The sequence below is a fragment of the Rhineura floridana genome, chromosome 7, assembly GCF_030035675.1.
Source record: "Rhineura floridana isolate rRhiFlo1 chromosome 7, rRhiFlo1.hap2, whole genome shotgun sequence".
Classification (NCBI taxonomy): Eukaryota; Metazoa; Chordata; class Lepidosauria; order Squamata; family Rhineuridae; genus Rhineura; species Rhineura floridana.
In genome coordinates, this window is record NC_084486.1 from 14,384,113 (window position 1) to 14,410,381 (window position 26,269).

Here is a 26,269-nt window from a genome sequence, read left to right on the forward strand (position 1 = left end):
TGGCCCTCAGCTGAACTCAGTGAATTTGAGTGGTATGAAGAATGGATGTAATTCAGACATGAGGTTTCTTGTAATTTCTAGTAATTTTTAAATTGACTTAAAATATCTCAGACATATAGAATAGATGAAGGCAGCAACGTTTATTAAAATGTTTTGCAAGCTTGCAGCTTCACAAGGTCCTTTGTCAGGTATAACTGGATTTGGGCATGGCAGCTTCACATGTATCTGCTTTGAGATCAAAAGAGATTATAGAGCAAATTATGTGGATGTTGTAACCTGTTCATCTTGCCCTTCTTCCAAGGAATTTAGGGATGCATTCATGACTCCCTCAGCCTTTATCCTCACAACAAGCTTGTGAGGATAAAGGCTGGGAGATGGTGAGATCCATAGCTTCATAGCTCACCAAAGTCTCTCAGGTCAAAGTTCATCACTCTAAGCAACACACCACACTGGCTCTCCCCAATGTTGATTGGATTAAAGTTGGTTTTAGTTTATCTGGGAAGGAGATGAATTAGGGCATAGGTTTCTTTTAAGAACAAAATCATTCTAAAGAATGGTTTACAGTGGAAATCCTTGTTGAACAGTCTAGACCAGCCTTTTCCAACCAGTGTGCCTCCAGATGTTGTTGGACCACAACTCCCATCAGCCTCAGCCAGCATTGCCAATGGTCAGGAAAGATGGGAATTATGGTCCAACAACATCTGGAGGCACACTGGTTGGGAAAGGCTGGTCTAGACTATTAGAGCTGCTCTGGTTTCAGTCAGTGGCCTGATGCATGACGGAAAATGATGTGGCCAATATTTTCTTTGGCTATCTCTGATTTCCTCATGGATCTGGCACCCATGTTCAGCTGATCAGCTCCACTTTAGTACTTTGTTCTGCCCCTTGCCCCTGCCCTCCTTTCCCAGTTCTGACTCTCTCCCCCAGCTTCCCACTCTTGTTTTCACTCTATCCAGCTCTCACATAGGAGACAAGGGCTGTAGCTCAGTGGTACAACATTTGCTTTGCATTCAGAAGGTTCCTGGTTCAATCTTTGGCATTTCTAGTTACAGATACTGGTTACCAAGATTGGGTGAGCTTTCTCATTAAAACCCCGGAAAACTGCTGCCAGTACTGGACAAGATGAGCTAGTGGTCAGACTTAGTATAGGACGGATGTTCATGTTATGTGCTCAACTGATCTGACAAGCACATGCCCCCAGGTCCTCTGTGACATGTGCCATTTCCCACTTTGCTCCTGAGAGAGTCTCTTGTCTTCCTAGACACACCAGAGTGAAACTGGTGTCATAATCAGCTCTCTGGGCCTTTGAATATGCTCTGTACTCCAGCACACGCCTGATTGAGCCCGACCCTGGCACCAGCCATGAGCTGAATCTTCAGAGTTGTGGATTAACTGTTGTCCTATACTCTTCAGTGATTTTACTACCCGTGTTACTTGTTTCCATGTCATAGCTGATAAGTGGTTAATGTCCAGCATAGTGTTTTAAACTCTGAGATTAATAGCTTTTTAATGCAGGGCTCTTTCAGAATGTCATATTCCTTGTACATCTGTTCACATACTTTGCACTTTACAGTACCAGACCCAATATTTCTTTCAAAGTGTTTACCTTGTGTCTTAGGGCAGAACTGCATATTATGAGCAAAATGGGGGTGCCACCAAAAACAGCATCCGTGTGTCAAGTTCTCTCCCTTTATACCTGTAACATGTAGGAACAATTGCCTTTTGTCATGGTGTCAGCATCTTGTGTGTTTCTTCATCCCTAATCTACATTATTGGCGGGTGCTGACAAGGGCAGGGTGATGCATGTAGTGATGCCCTGACATGAGATGAGTGGTCCTATAAGGAAGAATTCAACATGAATATGGTATTTTCAAAACCGCATCCACACGTCTCCTGTATTGTGTAGATTTACCATTAGGCCCTATCAGGCTCTAGCTTACTATTTGTATTTCTATGTAACAAAATATTAGCAATGTACTTAGCTTTGTGATTATCTGATGTGATTTATTTTTCATCTTTGGTGGTATAACAACAGAACTTCATTAGATAATACTGCCATTTTCCTATTTGACAACGAGAGTAATAAAGTCAGATGAAACAGGCTGTAAGTGAAGAAGGCCAAGGTTTGTGCGTGTGCATGTGCGTGTGCCTGCGTATGTGCCTGCCTGTCCGTTGTCTGGAGGAGCTATAAGCATAGCTTAGCCTCAGGTCTTAGATAAAATAATTGTGAGGGCCACATGCAAAACAGGGTAATCAATGTGCATTGTTAGGGTTTTCAATTTTTATTCTGGACCTACACTTTCCCTTCTGATTCATAGGTGCATATGTGACGGCTGCCATCTTGACAGACCCCAGAGATTGAAACGGGGACCTCCAGAGCTGAAAGCGTGAGTCTCTACAGCTTGCGCTAAAGAGCCAGGCTCTGAAATAGGCTGTAAAAGACTCCCTTATTCTCTGTGGATCAGCCACAGAGAGGGATAGTTTATGTGGATAGATTTATTTACCTGTAGCCAATAGTCTCCAGGTTCTTTCTCTGCCTTTAGCTCTTCAGGAATACTCTGTAGTGCTCTGTGCTTTCATCTACCAGAGACTACAAAGAACTTATTTCTGCCCTTTGATAGCTCCCTCTTGGACCATCTAATCCCTGATCCATGCTTCAGTGGTCAGGAAATTCACAAAAAGTTGTCTTCACTCATGTGTTACCTGAGGTGGGGGTTACACAACACCACAGCAGAAAGTTGCTATTGGGTCAGGGGATTTTCATAGTGGAGATGTGCCAAAGTTAATAGGGAACAATTATAGTGCTGGTACCCAAAGCCGGGCAGAAATATCCTAGGGATATTTCAGGTACCGTGGGATAGTTGTTTAATAATTTAGACTTGTAGAATGTCCTGTCACTAAATACCAGGCTGAGAAGCACCTCACTCATCCTCACCTTATAGCTCTGACCCTGAGAGAGGGACTTTCCAAGGCTATTCAGTGAGTCTAGGGCTGACCAGGGATTTGAACTCAAGTCTCTGCTTTCCAGCTTTAATTCCATGCCACTGGAGTTTTTTTATCAGGCTTTTCTCAGGAGGGGTGCCTACCTGCAGTGTATCTTGTTAGCATGAGACTCCAGCAAACCGCCTTTTAGGTAATCACAGGATTGGGATATAAAAGAACAGAACCACAATAAATGCAGCCATTGTGAAGAGGGACTGCAGAATTAGTGAGAGGATCAGCTTACATTTAAGCATATAGGCACTAGTATGTGCTGTAAATGAATCGGGGAAACCTAGATTACAGAGCACTGAGAGATTCAGACAAACCAACACATTATGCTGCCAAACTGCATTTCCAAAGCCTGGCAATTTGCAGGGGAGTTGTTGTGGGTAGGATGCTTTACCCTTCCCTCAACCACCACCTCTTTCCCCCAGCAACCCCCCCCCAAAACGCACACACACATTGATTTCCCCTTAACCAATATTCGAGACCTGTGACTGAAATATTGCCCAGACACTAGCTGGGAAAATAGCTGACAGAAAAAGGTTTAAGCACTTCTCCTCCCACTTGCAAGTTGCCCCTTCAGCAGAGAAGCAGCAGGTAGGGGTTTGAAACTTGTCTGTTATATGTGACCCCCAACCACAGAAAGTAAAAGTAATGTCCCAGTTGGCTCCAAGCAAGTACTATATTCTTGATCTCGCAGTTCCTCTCATTGTTTGATTTTTTACATGTTTTACTGTGCTATTAAGGGAGGGATTTTGCTGCAGTGTTTTCATAAAATCACACTGTACTATAAAAGCTAGTATCCTGATTCTTGGCACATTTACTTGGTAGCAGGTTTCAGCATTTACAGTAAAACCTGTTTCCATGTTGTGTGCTGAGGATCACAGCTCAAGAATGTAGTATTCCCTAGATATAGCTCAGTCTGAGAATAAGAGGCTGTTATTAAGAGTAGACAGACTAACATATTATTTTCAGACTTTGGTACTTCCAGTAGCCCTACCATGGCTAGACCTAATTATAAGTCTCAGGCTGCATTAAAGTGGTTCTCTTCAACTTTTTCAGAACACCATTAGTCCCAACGTATAACATAGAACCCACATTTATATTTTTTCTCTCACTTTCATTTCTCTTTTAAAAATTCCCTAAACAAAAATAACAAAAGAAAATTGTGATGGTGCCATTGGCGCAGTCTACTTTAGATTATTATGGGTTTCAGCCCACCACCTGAAAGCCAGTGCTTGTCTAGGGTAGACAATTATCCACCAAAACATCATCCTCCCAAGGAAAATTAAAACCTCCCCCATTGTTGCTCTTGAGTAGTTAGCCTATTTTAAGATGAATAGTTTTGGAGGAAGCCTCTAAAACACCCTTTAAATTGTTTTTTTCGTTCCCATTGCATTCCCCTCCAGTCATGTACAACATCCCTTTCAAAGGGATGATATCAAAATACACATTGTAGTTCTTAATGATCTCTCATAATTAAGAAGATGTTTCAGATCTGGTTTGGTTGTGCCATTTGTACTGTTACTTATATTTTTGTCCATATCTCATTTTCAACAGGTAGGACCTGTTAGGTCAATTTTAATTGAGAACTGTTGTCACGTTTGGGTGCCCATTCTATGAACGATGGAAACTTAACTGCCTGTTTTAATTGCCGCACAGACATACACCCCCATCCCCAGGCTTTAGAATACCTTCTCTTTTGAGTAGGAGTGTTTCCATTATCTGTAATAAACAGCCTCAAGTGTTCCAACACTGAAAATCATAGCAACAAAAGTTAGCAGAATCAGATACTTAAATAAAAATATATTGACTTTGCCAGCACCAAACATCCCTATATGTATTCATTTCATTCATATCAGTCTTCAAATATTATTCAATCCATAAATGTTGGAATGTTCAACATTTTATCTTTTACTTTTGTATATTTTAAGTTTAAAAATGTGATAAGCATGTCTGTTTAAATAATAGAGTACACACACATGAAAGAAAATGAACAACCTGCAGACAATATGTTTTGAGAAGAAATAATACATTTACAAATAGATATAATGCACAGTGCTTATGGGCATGATCTGGTCACACTGCAGGCGCAGCACCTGTGCATGGAAGATTCCAATGCAGCTTAATTCCCCCTTCCCACCTATGCGTGTACAGGCAGCAAGATGGGACATTAGGAGAATTGTCAGCTTTCAGCATCCCCCATCCAGATCTCTTTTGTGCCCAATGCAAGAGAGGAATGTAACGTGTACAAACCCCATTCTCAATATCCCATCAAGTAGTTGTGCACATGGCTGTAGGTTCAGTGGTGGTGATAGAGGCTCTATTGAGCCTTATTGGAATCTTCCATGCATTTAGGTTGTGCTTGTGATGCAAGTTGATTGTGACATTTGTAGATTTTTCTACAATATATGATCATTTATATAGTAAAGTCATGAAGATTATTTTGGATCTATATTCTTTATTTCGATTTCAACTTAAAGAAAGAGGCTAGATCTTATTTAGCTGTTCGTGTGAATATAATTTATTGTGGTGGGCAGATAATCCTGGCTATCATATGTCATGAAATATGTAATCTTATTGCATTGGGGTTTTAAAATAATAATAGATTTTATATAGCACTTTTTGAATGTTCAAAGCGCTTTGCATATATTCTCTCAGTATTCTTACAACAACTCCTGTGAGGCAAGTCAGTGTTGGCATCCCCAGATTGCTGGTTTGGGAAGGCGGACTGAAAGAGAGGTCCTTATTGGGTAAATTAATTGCAGACTTCCTGTTTTACAGCTGAATCTTAGCCTATACACCAAAGTAAGTCTCATAGAACACTGATTCATTAATAGTGTTTTTGGTGTGCTGCTTATGCAACATGTGAGAGGATACCCTCTGAATTCTAATTTTAACACATCCAGTAATTACTGTTCCTCTAAAGGATTGCTGTGAGCCAGTGCAGGCAGAAAGGGCTGGAGTCTAGACCTAATTGAACTGGGACAAAACATGATGGCTCAAGAGCTTAAAAATAAATTAGATTGGCAAAGCAAATGTATCCAAGCATCCACTTTGGTTCATGTGTTGCTTCGGTTGCTAAAAAAAAACCACTTCCACAAATTTATTGCCGTTTGCCACTTCTGCAGGTAGCGTAGTTATAAAAGTGAAATTCTTCATGCTTCAACTAATTTCATTGCCATTCACCTCCATAATCATTGTCATATGCATTTGTGCTTCACCGTAAAATGTATTTCTTCCTTTCGCTGATGCAAAAGCAATTGCTCTCCTTGCAACCAAACAGAAGCTGTTAACTTTGTAAATGTTATCACTGTCAGGCAGTTCAGCAAGCTAGTGTATTGGCTGGGGAATAAAGATTAAAAGATTGCACTTCCCATTCAACCCAAACACTCATTTAAATTATAAAGTATGACTTTATATACTAGGTGTATCTCCCCCCCCCTTTTTTTTTGTTGTTGTTGTTGCAGTGATGGGTCTTTCCCTTATGATTCTGTTCCTTGGCAGCAAAACACCAATCAACCACCAGGCTCCCTGTCAGTGGTCACTACAGTATGGGGTGTGACTAATACCTCCCAGAGTCAGGTAAGTTTCATTTTGTGGCTCCTCTCCTTGGTAACCATTTTTCAGCTCATATAAGACAGAACAACCACACTACCTGCCATTAGAAAAAGACTGAGGAATTAATTCCTGGGTCCCAAGGATGGGAAGGGAAATTGTTTGTCATATTATTTCTTCTATTTAACTTACCAAATTCACATTTTCCAAACCAATATGCGAACCAAAACAGCTATTCTTCGGAATTTGCAGTTACCTGGCCAGAAATGTGTATATTAGGAGAACATGCACACAAGAAATGTGTATATTTGTGAAAATAACATACAAAATGCGTTATATATGGGGAAATTGCTTGCAAAAATGTGTATATTAGTGGAAGAAGAAATTGCAAACTGGAACTGACAGATTTGTCCATCTCTGCTGGATCCTAAACTTAGCTCTGACAGGCAACAATGTACCTGTAGCGATACAATCTTCCAGTGCAGGGATGGGCAGAAGGTAGACCACTGTTCATCAAGGAACTGTTGGCCAATTTCAAGTGGGCCACCTGGTATTTGATGGTTGCTGGGATTTTAAAAAAATACCACACTAAGTGGACCATGATCTTATTCTGCAACATATTTGTTGTGTTTTTAAGCAAGAGTACATACTCAGGTTCATTTAATAACAGTTCATTATATCTTTAACTTTTGAGAGATCCTGAATGTGCATTCTCACTTTGCAAATTGATAGATCCTAGAGAATAAATGAGCAGATTACACAAGAGTGAATTTAATCTACCCCTTTTCTAGGGACTCCCAAGGAAAGCATATGTATGTGTTTAGCTCCAGATAGCCCATGTTCTTAAGACCATTGGGTAGACAGGGGCCTGAGATAATAAAGGTGAGCCAACAGGGATGTGAATATATGAATTTGCCTTACATAGAGTCAGGCCATTGGTCCATCTTGCCTGGTATCTACTGTAACAGCAGCTTTTTCAAGACATCAGCTCCCCCCCCCAATTCCTCTGCGGATCCTTTATCTTGATTTGCCAGGCATTGAAGATGGGGCTGTCTAACACAAAAGTATACATCTTACCATAGGGTTATGGTTCCTGTATTGGTATTGGTGCTGCTGTCAGAGTTGTCAGCATCCTCAGAATTGTTCAGACTATTCTTCCTTTTTCTTTCTTTCTCTCTCTCTCTCTCTCAATCAGGTGCTGGGAAATCCTATGGCAAATGCTAACAATCCTATGAACCCAGCAGGAAATCCCATGGCTTCTGGGATGACTACCAGCAATCCTGGCATGAATTCACCTCAGTTTGCTGGACAGCAGCAGCAGTTCTCAGCAAAGGCAGGCTCCACTCAGCCATACATACAGCAGGGCATGTACGGACGGCCCAACTATCCAGGGAGTGGGGGTTTTGGGGGAAGGTAAGGCTGGTTTGTGTAGAGTAGACCTGGCACTTTTCAGCCAGTTGAGTAAGCACGGAGTGAATGTGTTTTAAGTAGGAGTGGCTTAAAGGACAAGGCCCTGTGTCATATAAAACACAAACCATATGCATTTCCGAGAGCATACTGTTCCACTAGTCAGCCCATTGACTAGAACCATAGAATAGTAAAGTTGGGTCTATAAGGTCATCAAGTCCAACCACCTGCTCAATGCAGGAATCCAAATCAAAGCATTCCTGACAGATGGCTGTACAGCTGCCTCTTGAATGCCTCCAGTGTCGGAGAGCCCACTACCTCTCTAGGTATTTGATTCCATTGTCGAATGGCTCTAACAGTAGGACGTTTTTCCTGATGTCCAGTCGAAATCTGGCTTCTTGCAACTTGAGCCCATTATTCCGTGTCTCTGGGACGATCAAGAAGAGATCCCGGCCCTCCTCTGTGTGACAATCTTTCATGTACTTGAAGAGTGTTATCATATCTCCCCTCCGTCTTCTCTTCTCCAGGCTAAACATGCCCAGTTCTTTCAGTGTCTCCTCATAGAGCTTTCTTTCCAGTCCCCTGATCATCCTTGTTGCCCTCCTCTGAACCCATTCCAGTTTGTCTGCATCCTTCTTGAAGTGTGGAGACCAGTACTGGACGCAGTATTCAAGATGAGGCCTAACCAGTACTGAATAGAGGGGAACTAATACTTCACACGATTTGGAAACTATACTTCTGTTAATGCAGCCTAATATAGCATTTGTCTTTTTTGCAGCCACATTGCGCTCTTGGCTCATATTCAGCTGTGATCAACGACAATTCCAAGATCCTTCTCACATGTTGTATTGCTGAGCCAAGTATCCCCCATCTTATAACTGTGCATTTGGTTTTTTTTTCGTAAGTGTAGAACTTTGCATTTATCCCTGTTGAATTTAATTCTGTTGTTTTCAGCCCAATGCTCCAGCCTGTCAAGGTCCCTTTGAATTTTGTTTCTGTCGTCCACGGTATTAGCTATGCCTCCCAATTTTGTATCATCTGCACATTTGATAAGCATTCTCTGTACCTCCTCATCCAAGTTGTTAGTAAAAATGTTGAAGAGCTCTGGGCCCAGGATTGAACCCTCTGGTACCCCACATGTTACTTCTGCCCTGTTTGAGAAGGAACCATTGATAAGCACTCTTTGAGTACGATTCTGGAGCCAACTGTGGATCTACCTGATAGTTGTTCCATCCAGCCCACATTTAGCTAGTTTGCTAATCAGGATATTATGGGGCACTTTGTCAAAAGCTTTGCTGAAGTCGAGGTATATTATGTCCACAGCATTCCCACAGTCTACAAGGGAGGTTGCCCAATCAAAAAATGAGATAAGATTAGTTTGGCAGGATTTGTTCTTCATAAATCCATGTTGGCTCCTAGTAATCACTGCATTGTTTTCAAGGTGCTTACGGATTGACTGCTTTATAATCTGCTCCAGAGTTTTTCCAGGAATTGATGTTAGGCTGACATTGTCTGTAGTTCCCCAGTTCCTCCTTTTTGCCCTTTTTGAAGATAGGAACAACATTAGCTCATCCAGCACTTTACCAGTCCTCCATGATTTTGCAAAGATAATAGACAGCGGTTCTGAGAGTTCTTCAGCCAGTTCCTTCAATACTCTAGGATGCAGTTTATTAGGCCCTGCCGATTTGAACTCGTTCAAAGTGATTAGGTATTCCTTGACTGTTTGTCTATCAATCTCAAGCTCAAATCCTCTCCTTCTACCTCATGTTTCCCGGGAGGGTCATAGACCCTCTGTTTGGAGAAGACTGAGCCAAAGTAGGAATTGAGCACTTCTGCCTTTTCTTTGTCATCTGTTATCATTTTGCCATCCTCATTGAGTAGCTGTGCCACCATTTCTTTTCTCTGTCTTTTACTATGCTGAAGAAAGCTTTTTTGTTGCTTTTAGCATCTCTCGCTAGCCTCAGCTCATTCTCAGCTTTAGCCTTCCTGACACCATCCCTGCAATTCCATGATACCTGCCTGTACTCTTCCTTTGTGGTCTGGCCTTCTTTCCACTTCCTGTATGTATCCTTTTTGTTTTCAGGTCATCTCTAAGCTTAATGGTGAAGCCACATTGGCTTCTTCTGTGTTTTCCCCCTTTGGAATTGCTTGCCATTGCACTTTTAGAATTTCCTTTTTTAGAAACTCCCACCCATCTTGGACTCCTTTTCTCATTACGGTTGCTTGCCATAGAACCGTACTTACAATTGTTCTGAGTTTATTAAAATCAGCTTTCCTGAAGTTCAGGGTGCATGGCTACTCTCAGCTTTTGCTTCTATTAAAATCAAGAATTCAAGTATGGTGTGGTCACTTTCCCCCAGAGTTCCCGTAACTGTCACTTCATCCACCAAATCATCTCTATTGGTTAGAATCAAGTCCAGGATAGCTGATCCTCTGGTTGCTTCCTCCACTTTCTGTAGGAGAAAGTTGTCTCCAACATAAGTCAGAAATTTCTTGGAGGGGCCGTGTTTGGCAGAATTTGTCTCCCAACAGATATCGGGATAATTGAAGTCCCCCATTACTACTACATCATGACTCCTCGAAACATTGGCAATTTGCTTTTCAAAAGTTACATTCTCATCTTCTCCTTGATTGAATGGTCAGTAGTAGACTCCAAGCACCACACTCCTTTTATTACTTGCCCCATTAATTTTAATCCAGATACTCTTGGTGGAGCTACCAAGCTCATCTTCCTGTATTTCTGTGCAGGGATATATATTTTTAATATATAACGTGACTCCATCTCCCTTTTTATTCCTTCCGTTCTTTTTGAACAAGTTATATCCTTCAATTGCTGTATTCCAGTCATTGGAGTCATCTCACCAAGTTTCAGTTATACCTATCAAGTAGTAATTACCCTCCTGTATTAAGAGTTCAAGTTTGTCCTGCTTGTTTCCTGTGCTGTGCGCATTAGTATACAGACATCGAAAACCATGTGATTTATGGCTTGGCTTCCTTACTACATTTTTCTGAGGACTGTTACTGGGCCCTATTAGAACTGATCCCTCTGTTCCCTTTACTGTGCACAAGCCTTGATCAGTCGTTACCACCAAGTTTACGTCTCCCTCGCCCTTAGGATTCATTTTAAAACCCTCCTGATGAACTTCTCCATGCTGTGGCCAAACACTTTCTTCCCAGTCCTTGTGAGATGCAACCCATCGCTTACCAGCAGTCCACTTTCCAGGAAGCATAGCCCGTGGTCCCAGAATCCAAATCTCTCACGTCGGCACCACCTTCATAGCCATTCATTCACACGGAGTATTTTTCTTTCCCTTTCTACTCTTCTAAGTACTGGAAGGATGGATGAAAAAACTGTCTGGGCCCCAAAGTCGAGTTTCCTTCCCAGAGCTTCAAAGTCTGATGTGATTTGTTCAAAGCTCCGTTTGGCAGTACCATTTGTTCCCACATGGATAGGGAGAAAGGGGTACTTGTCAGTGGGCTTGATGAGTGATGGCAACCCTTCCGTCACATCTCTAATCCATCCTCCTGGTAGACAGCATACCTGGCGGGTACACGGATCTTCTTGGCATACTTGGGTTTCGATCCCACGCAGTAGGGAGTCTCCCACTGCTAGTACTCTTCTCTTCTTGTTGTGGGGTGTGGTTTCATTGCCCCTGCTTGATTGAGCTTCAGCCTCTTGCTTGTGGTCACATGGGGTCTCCTCTAATTCTTTCACCACAGGCTGCCCTCCAGTCTCATTCTTGAGTGGTTGAAAGCAGTTCCATAGTTCCACTGGTGAAGGCTGTTCTAGCTCTTCTGCTCCTAACTGTCACCCTGTCCCACGGAGTTTCCTCCACTTCATTGTTCCTCTCCAAAGCAGTCTCCTCTTCTTCTACTACATGCTGTTGCTCTTCCACCTCCACTTCCCTTTGCTGCTGTTGTTCCAGCGTTCTGTCTAAGAACTCTTCATCTTCTCTTATAGTCCTCAGTGTGGCCACCCGCCGTTCCAGGCCTCTCACTTTTTCTTCCAACAGTGCCACAAGCTTGCACTTGTTGCATGTGTGCGTCATGTTGTTTTCAGGCAAGAAAACAAAATTGGCACACACCTTGCAGGTCACAGCCGCTGGAGTATCCTTCCAGTTCATACTCTCTTCTATCTTTTGTTTCCTTCTAACTACTTGTTTTGGAGTGGCCTGTGCTTTGTCCTGTCCTACTTCAGGGTAAACTTGAGAGCCCCACTGGTATGCGGTGCGCTGTACAAGGAGACTTAGTAAAAAAAAACAATTTAGGGACCTTGACCCTTGACCTTCCCTGTCAGGCTCCTTTGTCAAACTCCTGTTTGCTCTCTCTCTGAAAGCTGGCTTGCTTATATCTCCTCAGCTGTGGACCAGCTGATACAGCTCCCTCTGCTCTGCTCAGTTAGGAGTCAGGAAACAGAATGAAAGTCCCAGCACACACAATTGCTGCTTGTTGCCCTCAGCAGTTCTCAGGCCATGCCCTTAAGCCAATAGCTATCAGGCCACACCCCTTCCAATCAAGCTCCTGTGGAGCCCTTCAGAGCACACGGCGTGGCACACTCCCTCTGCTCACTAGCACATGCAAATAAAAACTACCCTGCTAGATCCGTACCAGTGGTTCCCCAACTTCTGTCCCCATGGACCATTTGAAAATTGCTGAGGATCTTGGCAGACCGTTTAATTATTTTTCTGCCTGCTGTAGCAATTGCTAATGTGCTGTGCTAGATGTTGTATGATTTTTAATTGTATTTTATTGCTTCTTCTATTTCCTGTATATTGTATTATAATGTATTTGGATTCCATAGAATACAGAAGCAATAAAATAGCAATTAAAATACAATTAAAAATCAATATGAATATTTAAAGTGATGGCTGCACCATCTCCAGTCTTCAACCACAAATCCACAAATATAGAACACCTGAGTGAAGCTTGTGGACTGCTGGTGGTCCACAGAGCAGTTTGGGAACTCCAGATCTAGACTAATGCTCATCCAGTCTAGCATTCATTTTGCAATAATTGTCAGTCTGATGCCCTTGGGGAAGGACACAAACAGGACATGATTGCAATGTTGCTTATTTCTAACATCCAGAATTCAGTGATAAAGTGCCTTTGTAGATGGAGGATCCATTTAACACTCAAAGTTAATAGGTGCTGATAAATCAGTTCTCTATGAATTTGCCCAATCCATTCTTAAAGCCAGGGATGGGAAACCTATGGCCCTCCAGATGCTGTTGGACTCTAGGTTTAGCATGGTCAATTGTGAGGGATGATGGGAGATGTACTGCAGCAACATCTGGAGGGCCGTAGTTTCCCCAACTACATTCCCCAACTACAACACCAACATTCTTAAACTAGTAGTGGATTCCATACTCATATAGATTTATACAGAGGAAACTGTTGTCAGTTGGCCTATTTAGGTGATACTATGTACCTCGGATGAGATTAGGAGTAAGCACTGAGCACATATTTCTCTTCCCTACTCCTCCCAACCCCTCACTTTGGGGAGGACCAGCCACATTTATCTGAATGTTGGATCTTCCTGACTTTATGAAATAAAACCCACTGTTTAGCACGTTCTGTCTCACAAGGACATATTCAAATAAACCCAGGTCCTTTCTGGCTTTGTCACTCACTTATCATCCCTTGTTGAGGAAGGCGAGGGAAGGAGCATGCAAACCTGAGACCTACTCCCAATCTCATAATCGGATCAGGCCCTGTGTTGCCCATGCTCCAATGAATCTGACCTGCTAGAGAGATAATAGCCCTTCTGTTCTTCAAACCTGTTAGTTTACTGAAATTTCACATTTCTAGGAGAGAACCTTTTCATCTGTGGCCCCCAAGCTTTGGAATACCCTACCCCAAGAAGCCCGCTCTGCTCCCTCCCTGATGGTTTTCCGGAGACTTCTGAAAACAATCTTGTTCTGGAGAGCCTTTGGGGAGGGATTGAGGGTAGAACTTGACACTGACTTTATGCCTTCTATGTTAATTTTTACCTCTGTAGTCCCTTCAGTACTACTACCTATATATGTGTGTTTGTGTGTGTCTGTAGTATTTTATGTATTTTAATTGCATTTTATGTATTTTAATGTTTTTGTGATCCTTATTGTGTACAATTTTATTATGTACAGTAGGGCCCTGCTTTACGGGGTTCCGCTAATGCGGCAGCTTTCAATCAGGGGAAATTCCCTGTTTTAAAGCCGATTTTGCGGCATTTTCGTGGCATTTTTGCGCCGCGCAACCCATTAAAGTCAATGGGTTCTGCTTTACGGCGATTTCCACTTTACGGCGATTTCCACTTTACGGCGGGGGCCTGGTCCCTAACCCGCCGTATAAGCAGGGCCCTACTGTACATGTTTGATTTTATTGTAAGCTGCCCTGAGTGCCTTATTATAGGGAAGGAGGACGGGATACAAATATTTTAAATAAATAAATAAGAACATTTGGCTATTATTCATCACCCTTGCAATAAAGGAACAAAAATCATGGTCTCAGCTTTAGGGCATTCTTTTAAAAACAGTAAAAGAAGAAGGCTAGAAATACATAAGAGTTCCTTAATTTATTACGCAAGAACAGGAATTGTAATTTGGCTAGAGCCTTAACAGCGTAGCGTACTGGGCATAATGGATAATCATGCCCTCTTTGGAGGCTTTTTTTTTCTGTTTATGTAAAAAGTCCAAAGAAGTTACAGTAGCCATACATAGTTAAATTACATAGTTGCTTGGTTGAGAGAGTGGGGGAAAGCTGTCCAGATTTAAAGGGAAATTAATCACAGTAGCAGGAAATGATTTGCAAATAACTTAGGTCAATCAATTAACTCTAATAAACACCTAAAATAAAGTTTTAATTAACTCTGAAATTGTAACACAAACCACAGCTTAGCCATGATTAACATTTTGCTCAGCTAGTATGTGAAGGATATTGATGGATATAAGTGCTGCTGCTTTGCATGAGAGAATGAACATTGAATGTTACTGAATCTGAGGCCTGTCAGACTGACTGCATTAATGCTGTGCTTGCATTAGGAACAATTGCCATCGCAGGAATTTAAGTAAATTCACAAGTAAAATTCACATGACAAAACATTGCCACTGGATGTTTATTTGCATAATTCAGGAACAATCTAAACCTGCCTCATTGTTTTATCAACTTCATGGCATTCATCTGGAAATAATCTGGTAGGTCTAGATCATTTCTGGATTAGCACCTCCTTGCTAAATCCTGGCTGAGGTCATGAAGGTTTATGCAGATTGATGTTGTCATCAATCCATATTGATACTTCTAGCAAGGCCTTGCTAGCACCCCAGCAGAGGAGCGGGGGTCCTTCCATCCTGCATGGTGCCAGCAGATATGTGAGTGGAGTGCTAGTGAATTTTGCTGGAGCCACCATGTTTTCTGAGGAACTGTATGACCAGCAAATAGGTGAAAGGAATTCCTTGTGAAATTTCTCATGGGGGGAGGGATTTAAGAATTCCTAAAAGGGAACAAAAATAATCAGAAGATTGGGACTGGGGTGAGTTTGGGACTTGAACATGAATGTGAATAGTAAGTAAGCAGTAGATAGAGGATACTCTCTGGGGAAGGGAGAAGGGTGGAATCTGCAAGGGGTTGTATCCCAGATGGAAGCGTGGAGAATTAAAGTAGTACTAAGCATGATTAGAAGAGCAAATCAGTAGGGATGTATAAAGTGACTAATTTTTGTGAAGAAAATGTGTGAATGCATCCCTAGTAGTGTTGGAGTTGCTGATATTCCCTAAACTCTGTACTGACGAAACTACTAGTTTATCAATTATTGGTATATATCTATAATGTCTCACTTCACTCTGCTGATCTTTTTGCATATTAGGTTCTTTCTGATCCCAAATGCAAGCTTAAATGCTGAAGCCTTTTAATTATATTTTCCTTCTTTAGCTACCCAGGAGGCCCTAATAATCCTGCAGGAATGGGGATCCCACCCCACACCCGGCCGCCTGCTGATTTTACTCAACCAGCTGCTGCTGCTGCTGCAGCAGCAGTTGCAGCAGCTGCAGCTACAGCCACAGCTACAGCCACAGCAACTGTTGCAGCCCTTCAGGAAACACAGAACAAGGAAATGAACCAGTATGGACCGGTAAGAGAAGCAGCCTAGTCTCATCACACATCTAGTCATTTTTCTCTTATTATGTGTGTTGTAGAAATGGTGACTAAATTGACACCAAAAAAAAGTCAATTTTTAGAATTCAGTGCATAAAACAGGGAAAATCTCATTTATTTTATTTTAGGTTATCATAGAATAGAATCATAGAGTTCGAAGGGGCCTATAAAGCCATCAAGTCCAACCCCCTGCTCAATGCAGGAATCCAAATTAAAGCATACCCAACAGAGGGCTGTCCAGCTGCCTCTTGAAGGTCTCCAGTGTTGGAGAGCCCACCACCTCTGTTGGCTCCTATTCAGCTTGTGATCAACAACAATCCCAAGATCCTTCTTGCATGAAGTATTGCTGAGCCAAGTATCCCCCATCTTATAACTGCATTTGGTTCCCCCCCCCTTGGTGTAGATCTTTGAACTTATTCCTGTTAAATTTCATTCTGTTGTTTTCAGCCCAGTGCTCCAGCCTATCAAGATCCCTTTGAATTTTTTTGGGTATTAGCTATCTCTCCCAATTTTGTGTCATTTGAAAATTTGATAAGCATTCCCTGCACCTCCTCATCTAAATCATTAATAAAAATGTTGAAGAGCACTGGGCCCAGGACTGAGCCCTACGGTACCCTGCTCGTTACCTCCCCCAGTTTGAGAAGGAACCCTTGATAAGCACTTTTTGAGTATGATTCTGTAGCCAACTGTAGATCCACCTGATAGTTCTTCCATCCAGCCCACATTTAGCTAGCTTGCTATTCTGAATATCGTGGAGCACTTTGTTTAGAAAACTGGATTTTAAAGGTTTGCTGATGTTATGTTGATGCTTGTTAAAACATTTTAGAATAAATGAGCAAGGAGATAGATGTAACATTTGATGGGACTGGAGTTATGGTTGGAGGCTGGGGCATATGAGGTCATAGACTGGGTTCACGCTTCCTTGCATCTCGATATACAAAGGTTTTTTTTTCTTTCTGCAACATCAGAGCAGCAAAGCCAATGACAAGCAGAGGAACTATGAAAACCTGCCAACGCTGGCTCTGATGTTGCAGAAGGACTATCGGACAAAGGCTTCAAGAGAGAAACAGTACTGAGAATTCAGAGGTTCAGGAGGAGATTGAAATAGAGGGGATGAAGGAGGACCATCAGAAAGGAATTTTGGCAACACTAACTATCTGTTTCAGATACTGCTGAGGCTGAAGTCAGGCTGAAATTACTGTCTTAGTGAATTACAAATATTTCTTTGAAATTAATATTTGGACTCTGTAAGCCCAGTTTTTAAACAGGCACACAAATGAAAATATAATAACAATCAAGGACATGAGGTACAAATGCATATAACAGCACCCTGACAGTAGTGCTGCTTGTATTTTTTTAAAAAAGAAAAGACATTCCAGGGGACTTTTTAGTGGCAAAGTAGCAGGGTGAGTGTGCATGTGCACATGGAGAAACATGACCCTTCCCTCATTTACTGTTTCTCCACTCCAAATCTCCCCCACCCATTAGACTTTAGGACGTGAGTAAACACACATTTTGAAATGCATAAGGAAAAAAGCCTTAGAGTAGCAATTGGCTATGGAGAAATTACAAGAAAATAGTTAAGCACCCCCTGTCTGCTTCTCTGTTTACATTCATCCCAAAACTCTCTCTTTCTGCGTGTGTATGTTAATATGTATATATTCTTTTCGCAGTCAGAGCTGCGTTTAGACTGATGTCTGAGGGAAAGCCAACAATGGCTGGGGAGCATCTGGCTCAGGACAAATCACTCCTAGGAGATGAGGGTGTAAATATTCTAGGTCATCCAAATGAAGATAGTGTGGAACTTGGCAGTCAGTATACAGTAGGACATGATAACTGGTTAAAGAGGCTAAAGGGGCCATAGAAGAAAATGCCCATACTAGAGACGTTAGGAGAGGAATACAATGCACAGGTGTCTGTATGCTAATGATAGAAGCCTCTGCCAAGATGGGGCAAGTGATGCTTAGTGCTAAATGAGCACATAGTTATAGAGGGCATAATGGAAATCTGATGGCATAGAGAGAAGGATTGGGATACAGTTATCCCTGGATACAAACTCTATAGAAAGGACGTCACTTATTTCTACAATTGGATTCTGTACCAGGGACTTAGGAAAGAACCAGTGTGACACCATAAAAAAAAAGTATTTTGGGTAAATTGGTGGAAAGTATAATTAAACATTATCAATAAAAGTATTAATTTAAAAGACCTAAAATTATTAAGCATATAGAGCAAGATGAATCAGCATGGCTTCTGCAAAGAGAAGCTCTCTGTGAGTGACAACAGACATGTGGATAGTAGTGGTCTAGTAGATACTGTATACTTGGACTATTAAAAGGTTTTGACAGTGCCTCTCATCAACACTTCCCTAGTAAATTTAGCAGTTGTGGGGAAAGGGAATGGGCCCTCCTATGGGATGGCAATTGGTTAAAGCACAGGAAGATGAGAATATGAATAAATGAAGTAAGGTAGGATCCTCCAAGGCTGCTCAGTACTTTGCATGCAGAATGTCTCAGATTCAATTCTCAAAACTCACATCACCACTTTTTATACCTTTTGCGAAACCCAGCTATAGTCGGTAGTGGTGAATGTATACCAGGCCACTATTGTGCAGTTTAAACACACACACACTCATATAACATGGGATCTTGATGGCTCTGAGAAATTTACTAACTGTTGCTTACTTTTTAGTCATGTTTAGAATTACAATTACAGTTATCACAAGCAAAAATAGAGAAGTGGAAGAACCTTACCAATTTTCCTAATCGCTTACTTGAAAATGCGACATATCTCTGACTCCCTTCAACTTGGCTCCCCCTCCCATTTTAAATGCATGTCGCATTTTATTCTTTTTTTTTTCTTCTGTTGAAGGTTTGTTCCTCTTTCCAGATGGGTCCAACTCAGGCTTACAACAGCCAATTCATGAACCAGCCTGGCCCTCGGGGCCCTGCTTCCATGCCGGGCAACTTGAACCCCGCAACCATGGGAGCAGGAATGACACCTTCCAATATGAGTGGGCCACCTATGGGCATGAACCAGCCCAGGCCACCTGGAATGAATCCCTTCAACCATGGGCAAAGGATGCCACAGCAAGCCTACCCTGGCCCACGTCCCCAGACTTTGCCTATGCAGGGCATGAAGAGACCGTATCCAGGAGAGGTGAGTAGCTGCAGAGGCCGCCCAGTCTTATGCAAGCCACCCAGATTGTGGGTGTTGTGATATGGATTACTGATAATTTGCAGAAAGCCCACACGTGACATATGCATAAATGTAATATGTAGCTGTAGCAGTGGTGGGTAGTTTCATTCATTCTGTGCAGCGTACAAACCTTTGGGCAGCTTTTAATACTAGAAGAGGAGGAACCTGCCCAGCCATCATATTATGAGCAGCAGAGAATTTGAAGGCATTTCTAAGGAACTGAATTCAAGAAACAAGTTACAAGATTGGCTCACAATCCATACTTAGAACCTTTCTCTTTGAGTATTTCGTTCTAAAAGATGTTCCATCTTAGGTGGGGCTGTAGGCTGTAGTTTGTTTAGCACACTGGTTATGCACCGTGCTTTAGGTCTCCTAAAAGTGCTCTACTATTTTATTTATTTATTTATTTATTTGATTTATGCCCCGCCCTTCCTCCCAGCAGGAGCCCAGGGCGGCAAACAAAAGCACTAAAAACACTTTAAAACGTCAGACTTTAAAATACATTATAGCAAAACATCTTTAAAAACATTTTTCTTAAAAAGCTTTCAAGACATCTTTAAAAAAATTTTTTTAAAGGTTAAAAACATATTGTTTAAAAGAAAAAAGGTTTAAAAACATTAAAAAGCAATTCCAACACAGACGCAGACTGGGATAAGGTCTCAACTTAAAAGGCTTGTTGAAAGGTCTTCAATAGGCACCAAAAAGGTAACAGAGATGTCGCCTGTCTAATGTTTAAGGGGAGGGAATTCCACAGGGTAGGTGCCGCCACACTATTTATGCGTGTTCTACTAGCATTTCCATCCCTGCCCACATTTTATTTATTTATGTATTTATTTTTGTGATTTATACACCGCTTAATTACAGTTGTCTCTAAGTGGTCTACAACAAACTTAACAAATACAATAGAGATAAAACCAATTAAAAACTAACTAGGAAATTAGAAATGACTTAAGATGCCTGCTCAAATAAAAATTCTTCACTTAGCACCCTGACATTCAACAGGGAGGGGGGCCTGCTAGTCTCAGTTGGAAGGGACTTCCATGAAGTTGCCCAATATTGCTTGCCAACCCCGCCTCCAGCCACAGCACCCCTCTACCTGCTAGATCTCACCGATGCACACACACACACAAACCTATTGGACCAGGGATGAGGAATCTTTTTTGCTCCCACCTTGAGGGCCAACTTTGGCAGGTGGTCAGGGCAACCCATATGTCAATCACATGACATAATTGTGCTGTCATATGATTGACAGGTGGGTTGCCCTGCTCACCTGTCAAAATCCCAGCGTCAGAGGTTGGAAGGGGGAGCGCAGGAAGGGTTGCAACGCCTGCCCCGTGCCAGGCCATTCAACCTTTTGCAATCCTTCCCCTGCTTTTCATCTGCCCCCAATGTCAGAGGTGCAAAGGAATGCCAACTCCACCTCCCTCCCTCACCAAACCTTGCAAGCCTCACCAAACTCCCCCTCCCATTAGACCTGGCCAAGCCTCCCTTCTCTTATAACTGGGCAAGCTTCCGTTCCCCTTATGGATCACCAAGCCTCCCTTCCACCCCCTCCACTGTCAGGTCACCGAGCTTCCCTTCCCTCACTTTCTTTGGATCTCCCACAAGGAGGGGCAAAGCAGGGGAGGGAGGTGGAGATGGGTGGCACAGGAGCACTCCGGACAGACTGGGTAGCTCCTCAGCAACTGTCCTGCTCTCCTGCCACCCGCAGCTTCCTTCTTCCTTGGCCTCCATTGGAGAGGGATGGACAGGAACAGAGCAGGATGGTCAGTGAAGAGCTGCCCTGGTCTGTCAGGATTTTTCCTCCACAGCTTTCCTGGGCCGCTGGCCGCTGCCCTCCACCTCCACTACAGCAGTGGCCTGGTAGCATTTAGAAGGCTGTTGTCATGCTGTAGTTTGCAGCACCTTCTGCTACAGCACGACTCAGAACAGTATTATATGTAAGACACCACCTTTCCTGCAAATCTGGGTTTTTGTAATGCTATAAAATGTATAATTGATGGTAAGTAAATTATGCCTTATTATTTATAACGGGAACAGTTTGTGTCAAAGTTAAGCACTTTTAAGTCCCATTCAGTTCAGTGAGAGAGATTTAAGGATGTTGTTAAGTATTATGGACATAAATGGAACTTTAAAATACTTGGCTTTGACGGGAGTGTACCCCATTTTTCTAAATTAATGTTTCTTTTAAGCCATATATTTTTATTTGGCATGGAAGCATCACTTTCTTAGCCTAAGCACTCAAATTGGACTGATGGGACTCACTATTCAGCACAGTCTGGCAATTAAACAATTAATTTAGGTCTTTAATTACTACACTAATATTTGAAAGTGTCAGCCAAGGTATAATGAAGTCAGACAATTTGCTTGCGATTATTTTTCTTTGAAGTCAATTCCAGTACACGTGAAGATCAGTAGCGTTCAGCCAGTGGAATCTTTTTTAATTCTCCACCCCAACCCCACTTTTTTTCAAAATAGCCAAATTATGGAAACCAACAGTATGGACCAAATAGCCAGTTTCCATCCCAGCCTGGTCAGTATCCGGCTCCCAACCCTCCAAGACCCCTAACATCTCCCAACTACCCTGGACAAAGAATGCCAAACCAGCAAAACACAGGGCAATATCCTCCTTCAGCAGTCAACATGGGACAGTATTACAAGGTAAGAGCAGCCCTTATTGATCTCCATCTCTTATTAATTAATCAGAGTTTATGACCCACATTCTGAAAACTTTAAATAACTATGATAAAATATGTAAGATCAGACTGAAGCTAGAACATGTAGCAAATTCCCCTTGAATATTTTTGTACCAATGTCTTAATTTCCACAAGAAACTGTTGCTTAAGTAATATATATATATTGGCCAGAATTATCTGTATATGTGAGAGTACAAGAAATGGAGTGAAAGAAATAAAATCATGAAGATTTGTAAAGTTTCCATGCCCTGTAACAGTTCTAAAATGGTAAGGACTATAGCAGCCATGCTCCAAAATGCACCAACATAGTAATGTTGAATATATAGATGAAACCAGTTCTCCACCTCACTCTGTTATATCGCAGTTGGATGGGTGTGATGAAGTGGCCATGTGTGTGGAATGGGGAGGGCATCAAAGCAATCAGGGAGCCATGAGAAATTAAAGGTAATCCCTAGGCTATGCTATATCTTATTCCTCGACATCTGGTGCTTCCATAGCCATTATGAGAGCATGAGGTGCCACAAAAGGTTCTCCTCTACGCTGGTTGTCCCTGCCCTATCAGCAAAGAGTGTTAAAAAGCTATTTTGTCCTGCTTCTTTGTCACATTCTAATGTGAGCAAGAAACAAAGCTCACTCTTGTCGCAGGTTCACTGCCGAAAACAGAGGTGGCCAACCTGTGTCCGAACAGAAGGTAGTGGATTCCCAACTCCATCAGACCCAGCCAGAATAGCTAATGGTCAGGGAGGATGTGAGTTGTTATCCTGCAATATCTGGAAGGTCACAGGTTAGCCTAAAGCATTCCTGCTAATGACATTGCTATCACTGTGACATGATGCGTGCAAAAGAGACTTGTTCCCTCTTGTCCTCTCTACACATTAGTGGCAGGATTACTCCTGAGGGGGATGTGTTAGGCAACACAAGTGTCCTCTCTAGCTAGGAGTGCCTTTTTCCAGCTCTGGTTCACCAGCTACAGTCGTGCCTGGACAGGTATCGCCTGACCACTGTAGGCCATGTGTTGATTACAGCAATGTACTCTATGTAGGGCTGCCCTTGAGCCTGGTTCGGAAGCTTCAGCTGGTGCAGAGTGTGGTGGCCAGACTGCTGCTGAGGCACATGGCTGACAACATATGACACTGCTGTTAAAACATCTGCATTGGCTGCCCTTCCACTACTGAGCCAGGTGCAAGGCCCAAGTATTGATTTACAAAGCCCTGAACAACTTTGGTCCAGGGTACCTTAGGGACCGTCTGAACCATTATGATCCAGCTCGATCACTGAGATCATCTGCAGAAACATCATTGGTCATCCCTCAAATTGGCTCACGTGACAGCAACAAGAAATAGAGTCTTTAGTGTCATTAGCCCAGTCCTGTGGAATGCTCTGACAATAGATATTCAGCAGGCATCTTCTGTCTTGAACAGAAACACCTGGAAAAGATTTCTATGCCGCCAGGCTTATGCTGGCAATTGTCCATCTACAATAGTTAGTCAATGATTTCTGACTTTACATTTTTACATGGTTTTATTGTTTATATATGATACTTGTAAACTTTTTTATAAATAGCAGTAAACAAATATTTTTATAAATAATAAATAAAAAAACAAACAAACAGTGCTGCCACCCTGACTAACAGTGGCTAAGAGGGGAGACCAGGTCCATCTCCATCATTTGCCTGGCACCACAACTGACTGAGCTGATAAACAATTTAGCTAGTTTCTCATTAATAATTAACAAGACCTTAATTGAGAGACCACTAATGGTTGGAACCACAGGTTGTAAGGAACAAGGGGTTGCTAAAAACAGCAACTCCATATGGCATTATTTCCTGCTAGCTCTGTAATGTAGCACACGTGCTTCCCCATCCACACTCTACGTCATTGGATGATGCTGACATGTGTGGGGAAACACTCAGCATAATAAGGTCAGAATATACAGTAAGTTGTACTAAACTTTATGGAATAGGAGGAAGCTGCAGGTTTTTGTTGTTGTTAACAGCCCCATGGTCCTTATAACGTGTAGTTCTGCCTTTAGATCCTGAACTGTTCTGTAGTAGAACTGACTTTGTTTCCTTCACTGCCACTTCTTAACTGTTTTGCAGTGTTATTTGTGGAAAATGTAGTCGTGTGATTACAGTGACATTCCAAGCAATACCTTTCTCAACTTGACAAGAGCTGTTAGGAAGTCCTAATGTTCTCAAATTATAGATCTCCCTGCGTTACCTTGCATAGCTTAACCCACCAAGGGAAGCAAGCTCATCAGCATTGTATTGTGGCTTTCCAGAAGCTTCTCTCTCTCTCTCTCTCTCTCTCTCTCTCTCTCTCTCACTTACTCACACACTCACACACTCACACACACACACACACACTTTTTGCTGCCTTCCTGGGTTACTAAAGTGTATGTGTGTAATCAACAGGATGTTGATTAAGTCCCTGGTTGGCAGCCATAAATGGCTGGTGAATCAAAAGTTGTACAAGCTTGTCCTGCATCATTGCTTACTGTGTTAATACTTCTCTGTTTACATCACCTGGAGTTTTAGCCCACATTCTACAGTTGCAGGGCACTTGCAATAATTTTCTTCTCTTTTCTTTTGAATTGTAATTACCATTATACAGCCATCGAGGCCTGTTCCTGTGGCAAATTACCCTCACTCACCTGTTCCAGGAAACCCCACGCCACCTATGACTCCAGGGAGCAATATTCCTCCATACCTGTCCCCTAATCAGGATGTCAAACCACCATTCCCACCTGACATTAAGCCAAATATCAATGCTTTACCACCACCTCCAAGTAAGTAGCAAATGAAGCTTCCTTAGAGTCCTTCTGTAACCCTGCTTTCTCCTATCTACAAATTGCATGTCACAGAAATTATGCTTGAGAAATGCCAGGCAGATTGCTGCATTCTAGACAGAAATGGTGATTGTCCATTGATATATGGAGTGTCCAGCAACCTTATGAAAGGTATACAAGTAGGAATAAATAGAGAAACTCTGTAATCCTAGGCATGCTTGTAAGGAAGGAAGTCTAATTGAAATCAGTGGGACTTATTTCTCAGTAAAATTAGATGGAACCAGGCTGAAATTATAAGGGGGGAAATATCAACAGCGTACAATATTGGGAGAGGGAGGGTGGATGTTTTTCCATTTCTATATATATACTTTACTTGATTTCTTTTGAAAATGTAAGGTCTTGTTAGATGATATTTTTATCCCTAGGAAGTCATCAGGAGTAGGCCGAGTTCACATATACAGTTCCCTACTCCCCTTACCACGGGAAGAAGTAAATAGCTACATAGTGAACTCCCATGGTTGTGTCAGTGCAGGATCTCCCCTGATCTTGGGAAATCCCTTATTCAAATAACTGGGAATTTGGTTGTTCTGCTGCAAGGTGCAAGTCCTTCCAAGGAATGTAACTTTCAAAGATACTCTTAAAACATTTTTCTTTGCATTCTTCAGGTGTTTATTACATAAGACTTTGATTGTTACTGCATTTTTACACATCCCTATAATCAAATGGGCTGGAAAAGTAGTTTTATTATTTGACATGAAGGCAGGAATTCTTAAGGCTCTCATCAAAACCTGTGGGACTGTCATAAAATTCCCTAGAACCCATGGGCAACAAGCTACCCATCCTCAGGGTCGCTAAGATGTTACTTACCCCTCATGTCAGTGCACAGGAGGGATGGGGTTCGCTATCTGATTCTGCTCCGTTTTTTAATTCATCAAATGGCTTGTCAGTTCCTATTCACTATAAATTGTGTTCCGCTTATCACGATTCCCGGGTCTCCCCTTTTTTTCTCATAATTTTTTTCTGAAAAATGTAATTTTCTCCATTATTCCTTATGCTGCTGTATATTTATATAATGTATAGCAGCAGCAGGTTACAAAAATAATTACTTAAATAATTATGTAATTCTTGCCGCATTTTTTTAAAAAAATTACGAAGTCACTAACAGCTGCAAATGCAAGCAGAGTGGGAGCTTGTTCAATTATGAGACAAACTTGCAGATTATCCCAGAATTCTATACCAAATCTGTTTTTGCAAATATTCTACACCATCCCTAGTGCACAATGAGCTCAAGCTTCTTTCCCTGCCTCCTCCAAAAGCAGGTTCTATATCTCAGGAGAGGGAAATAACTGAGAGCCAGTGTGGTGTAATGGTGAGATTGTGGAACAAGACTGAGGCAACAGAGTTCAACTCGTGCCTCAGTTGCAACGCTCACTGGTGACTTTTAGCCAGTCACGATCTCTCGGCCTAACCTTCCTCACAGGTTTGTTCTGAAGATAAAATATGAGAGGCGG

At 42.1% G+C, this 26,269-nt stretch overlaps 1 protein-coding gene across 23 annotated transcripts in view; it reads left to right on the forward strand.

Moving 5' to 3' along the window:
- The window catches only part of ZMIZ1 (zinc finger MIZ-type containing 1), a 621,029-nt gene that overhangs the window by 553,317 nt on the left and 41,443 nt on the right, over positions 1-26,269 (forward strand). For 18 of the 23 annotated variants that reach the window (XM_061634913.1, XM_061634912.1, XM_061634907.1 and 15 more), the window contains 7 exons: positions 2,319-2,387; positions 6,456-6,570; positions 7,739-7,956; positions 15,856-16,054; positions 18,949-19,236; positions 21,754-21,936; positions 24,584-24,758. In XM_061634913.1, the coding sequence (XP_061490897.1) occupies positions 2,319-2,387; positions 6,456-6,570; positions 7,739-7,956; positions 15,856-16,054; positions 18,949-19,236; positions 21,754-21,936; positions 24,584-24,758 (1,247 nt within the window). The remainder of the gene's footprint in view (positions 1-2,318; positions 2,388-6,455; positions 6,571-7,738; positions 7,957-15,855; positions 16,055-18,948; positions 19,237-21,753; positions 21,937-24,583; positions 24,759-26,269) is intronic. The other 5 variants (XM_061634920.1, XM_061634928.1, XM_061634922.1 and 2 more) reach the window with 3 other exon arrangements.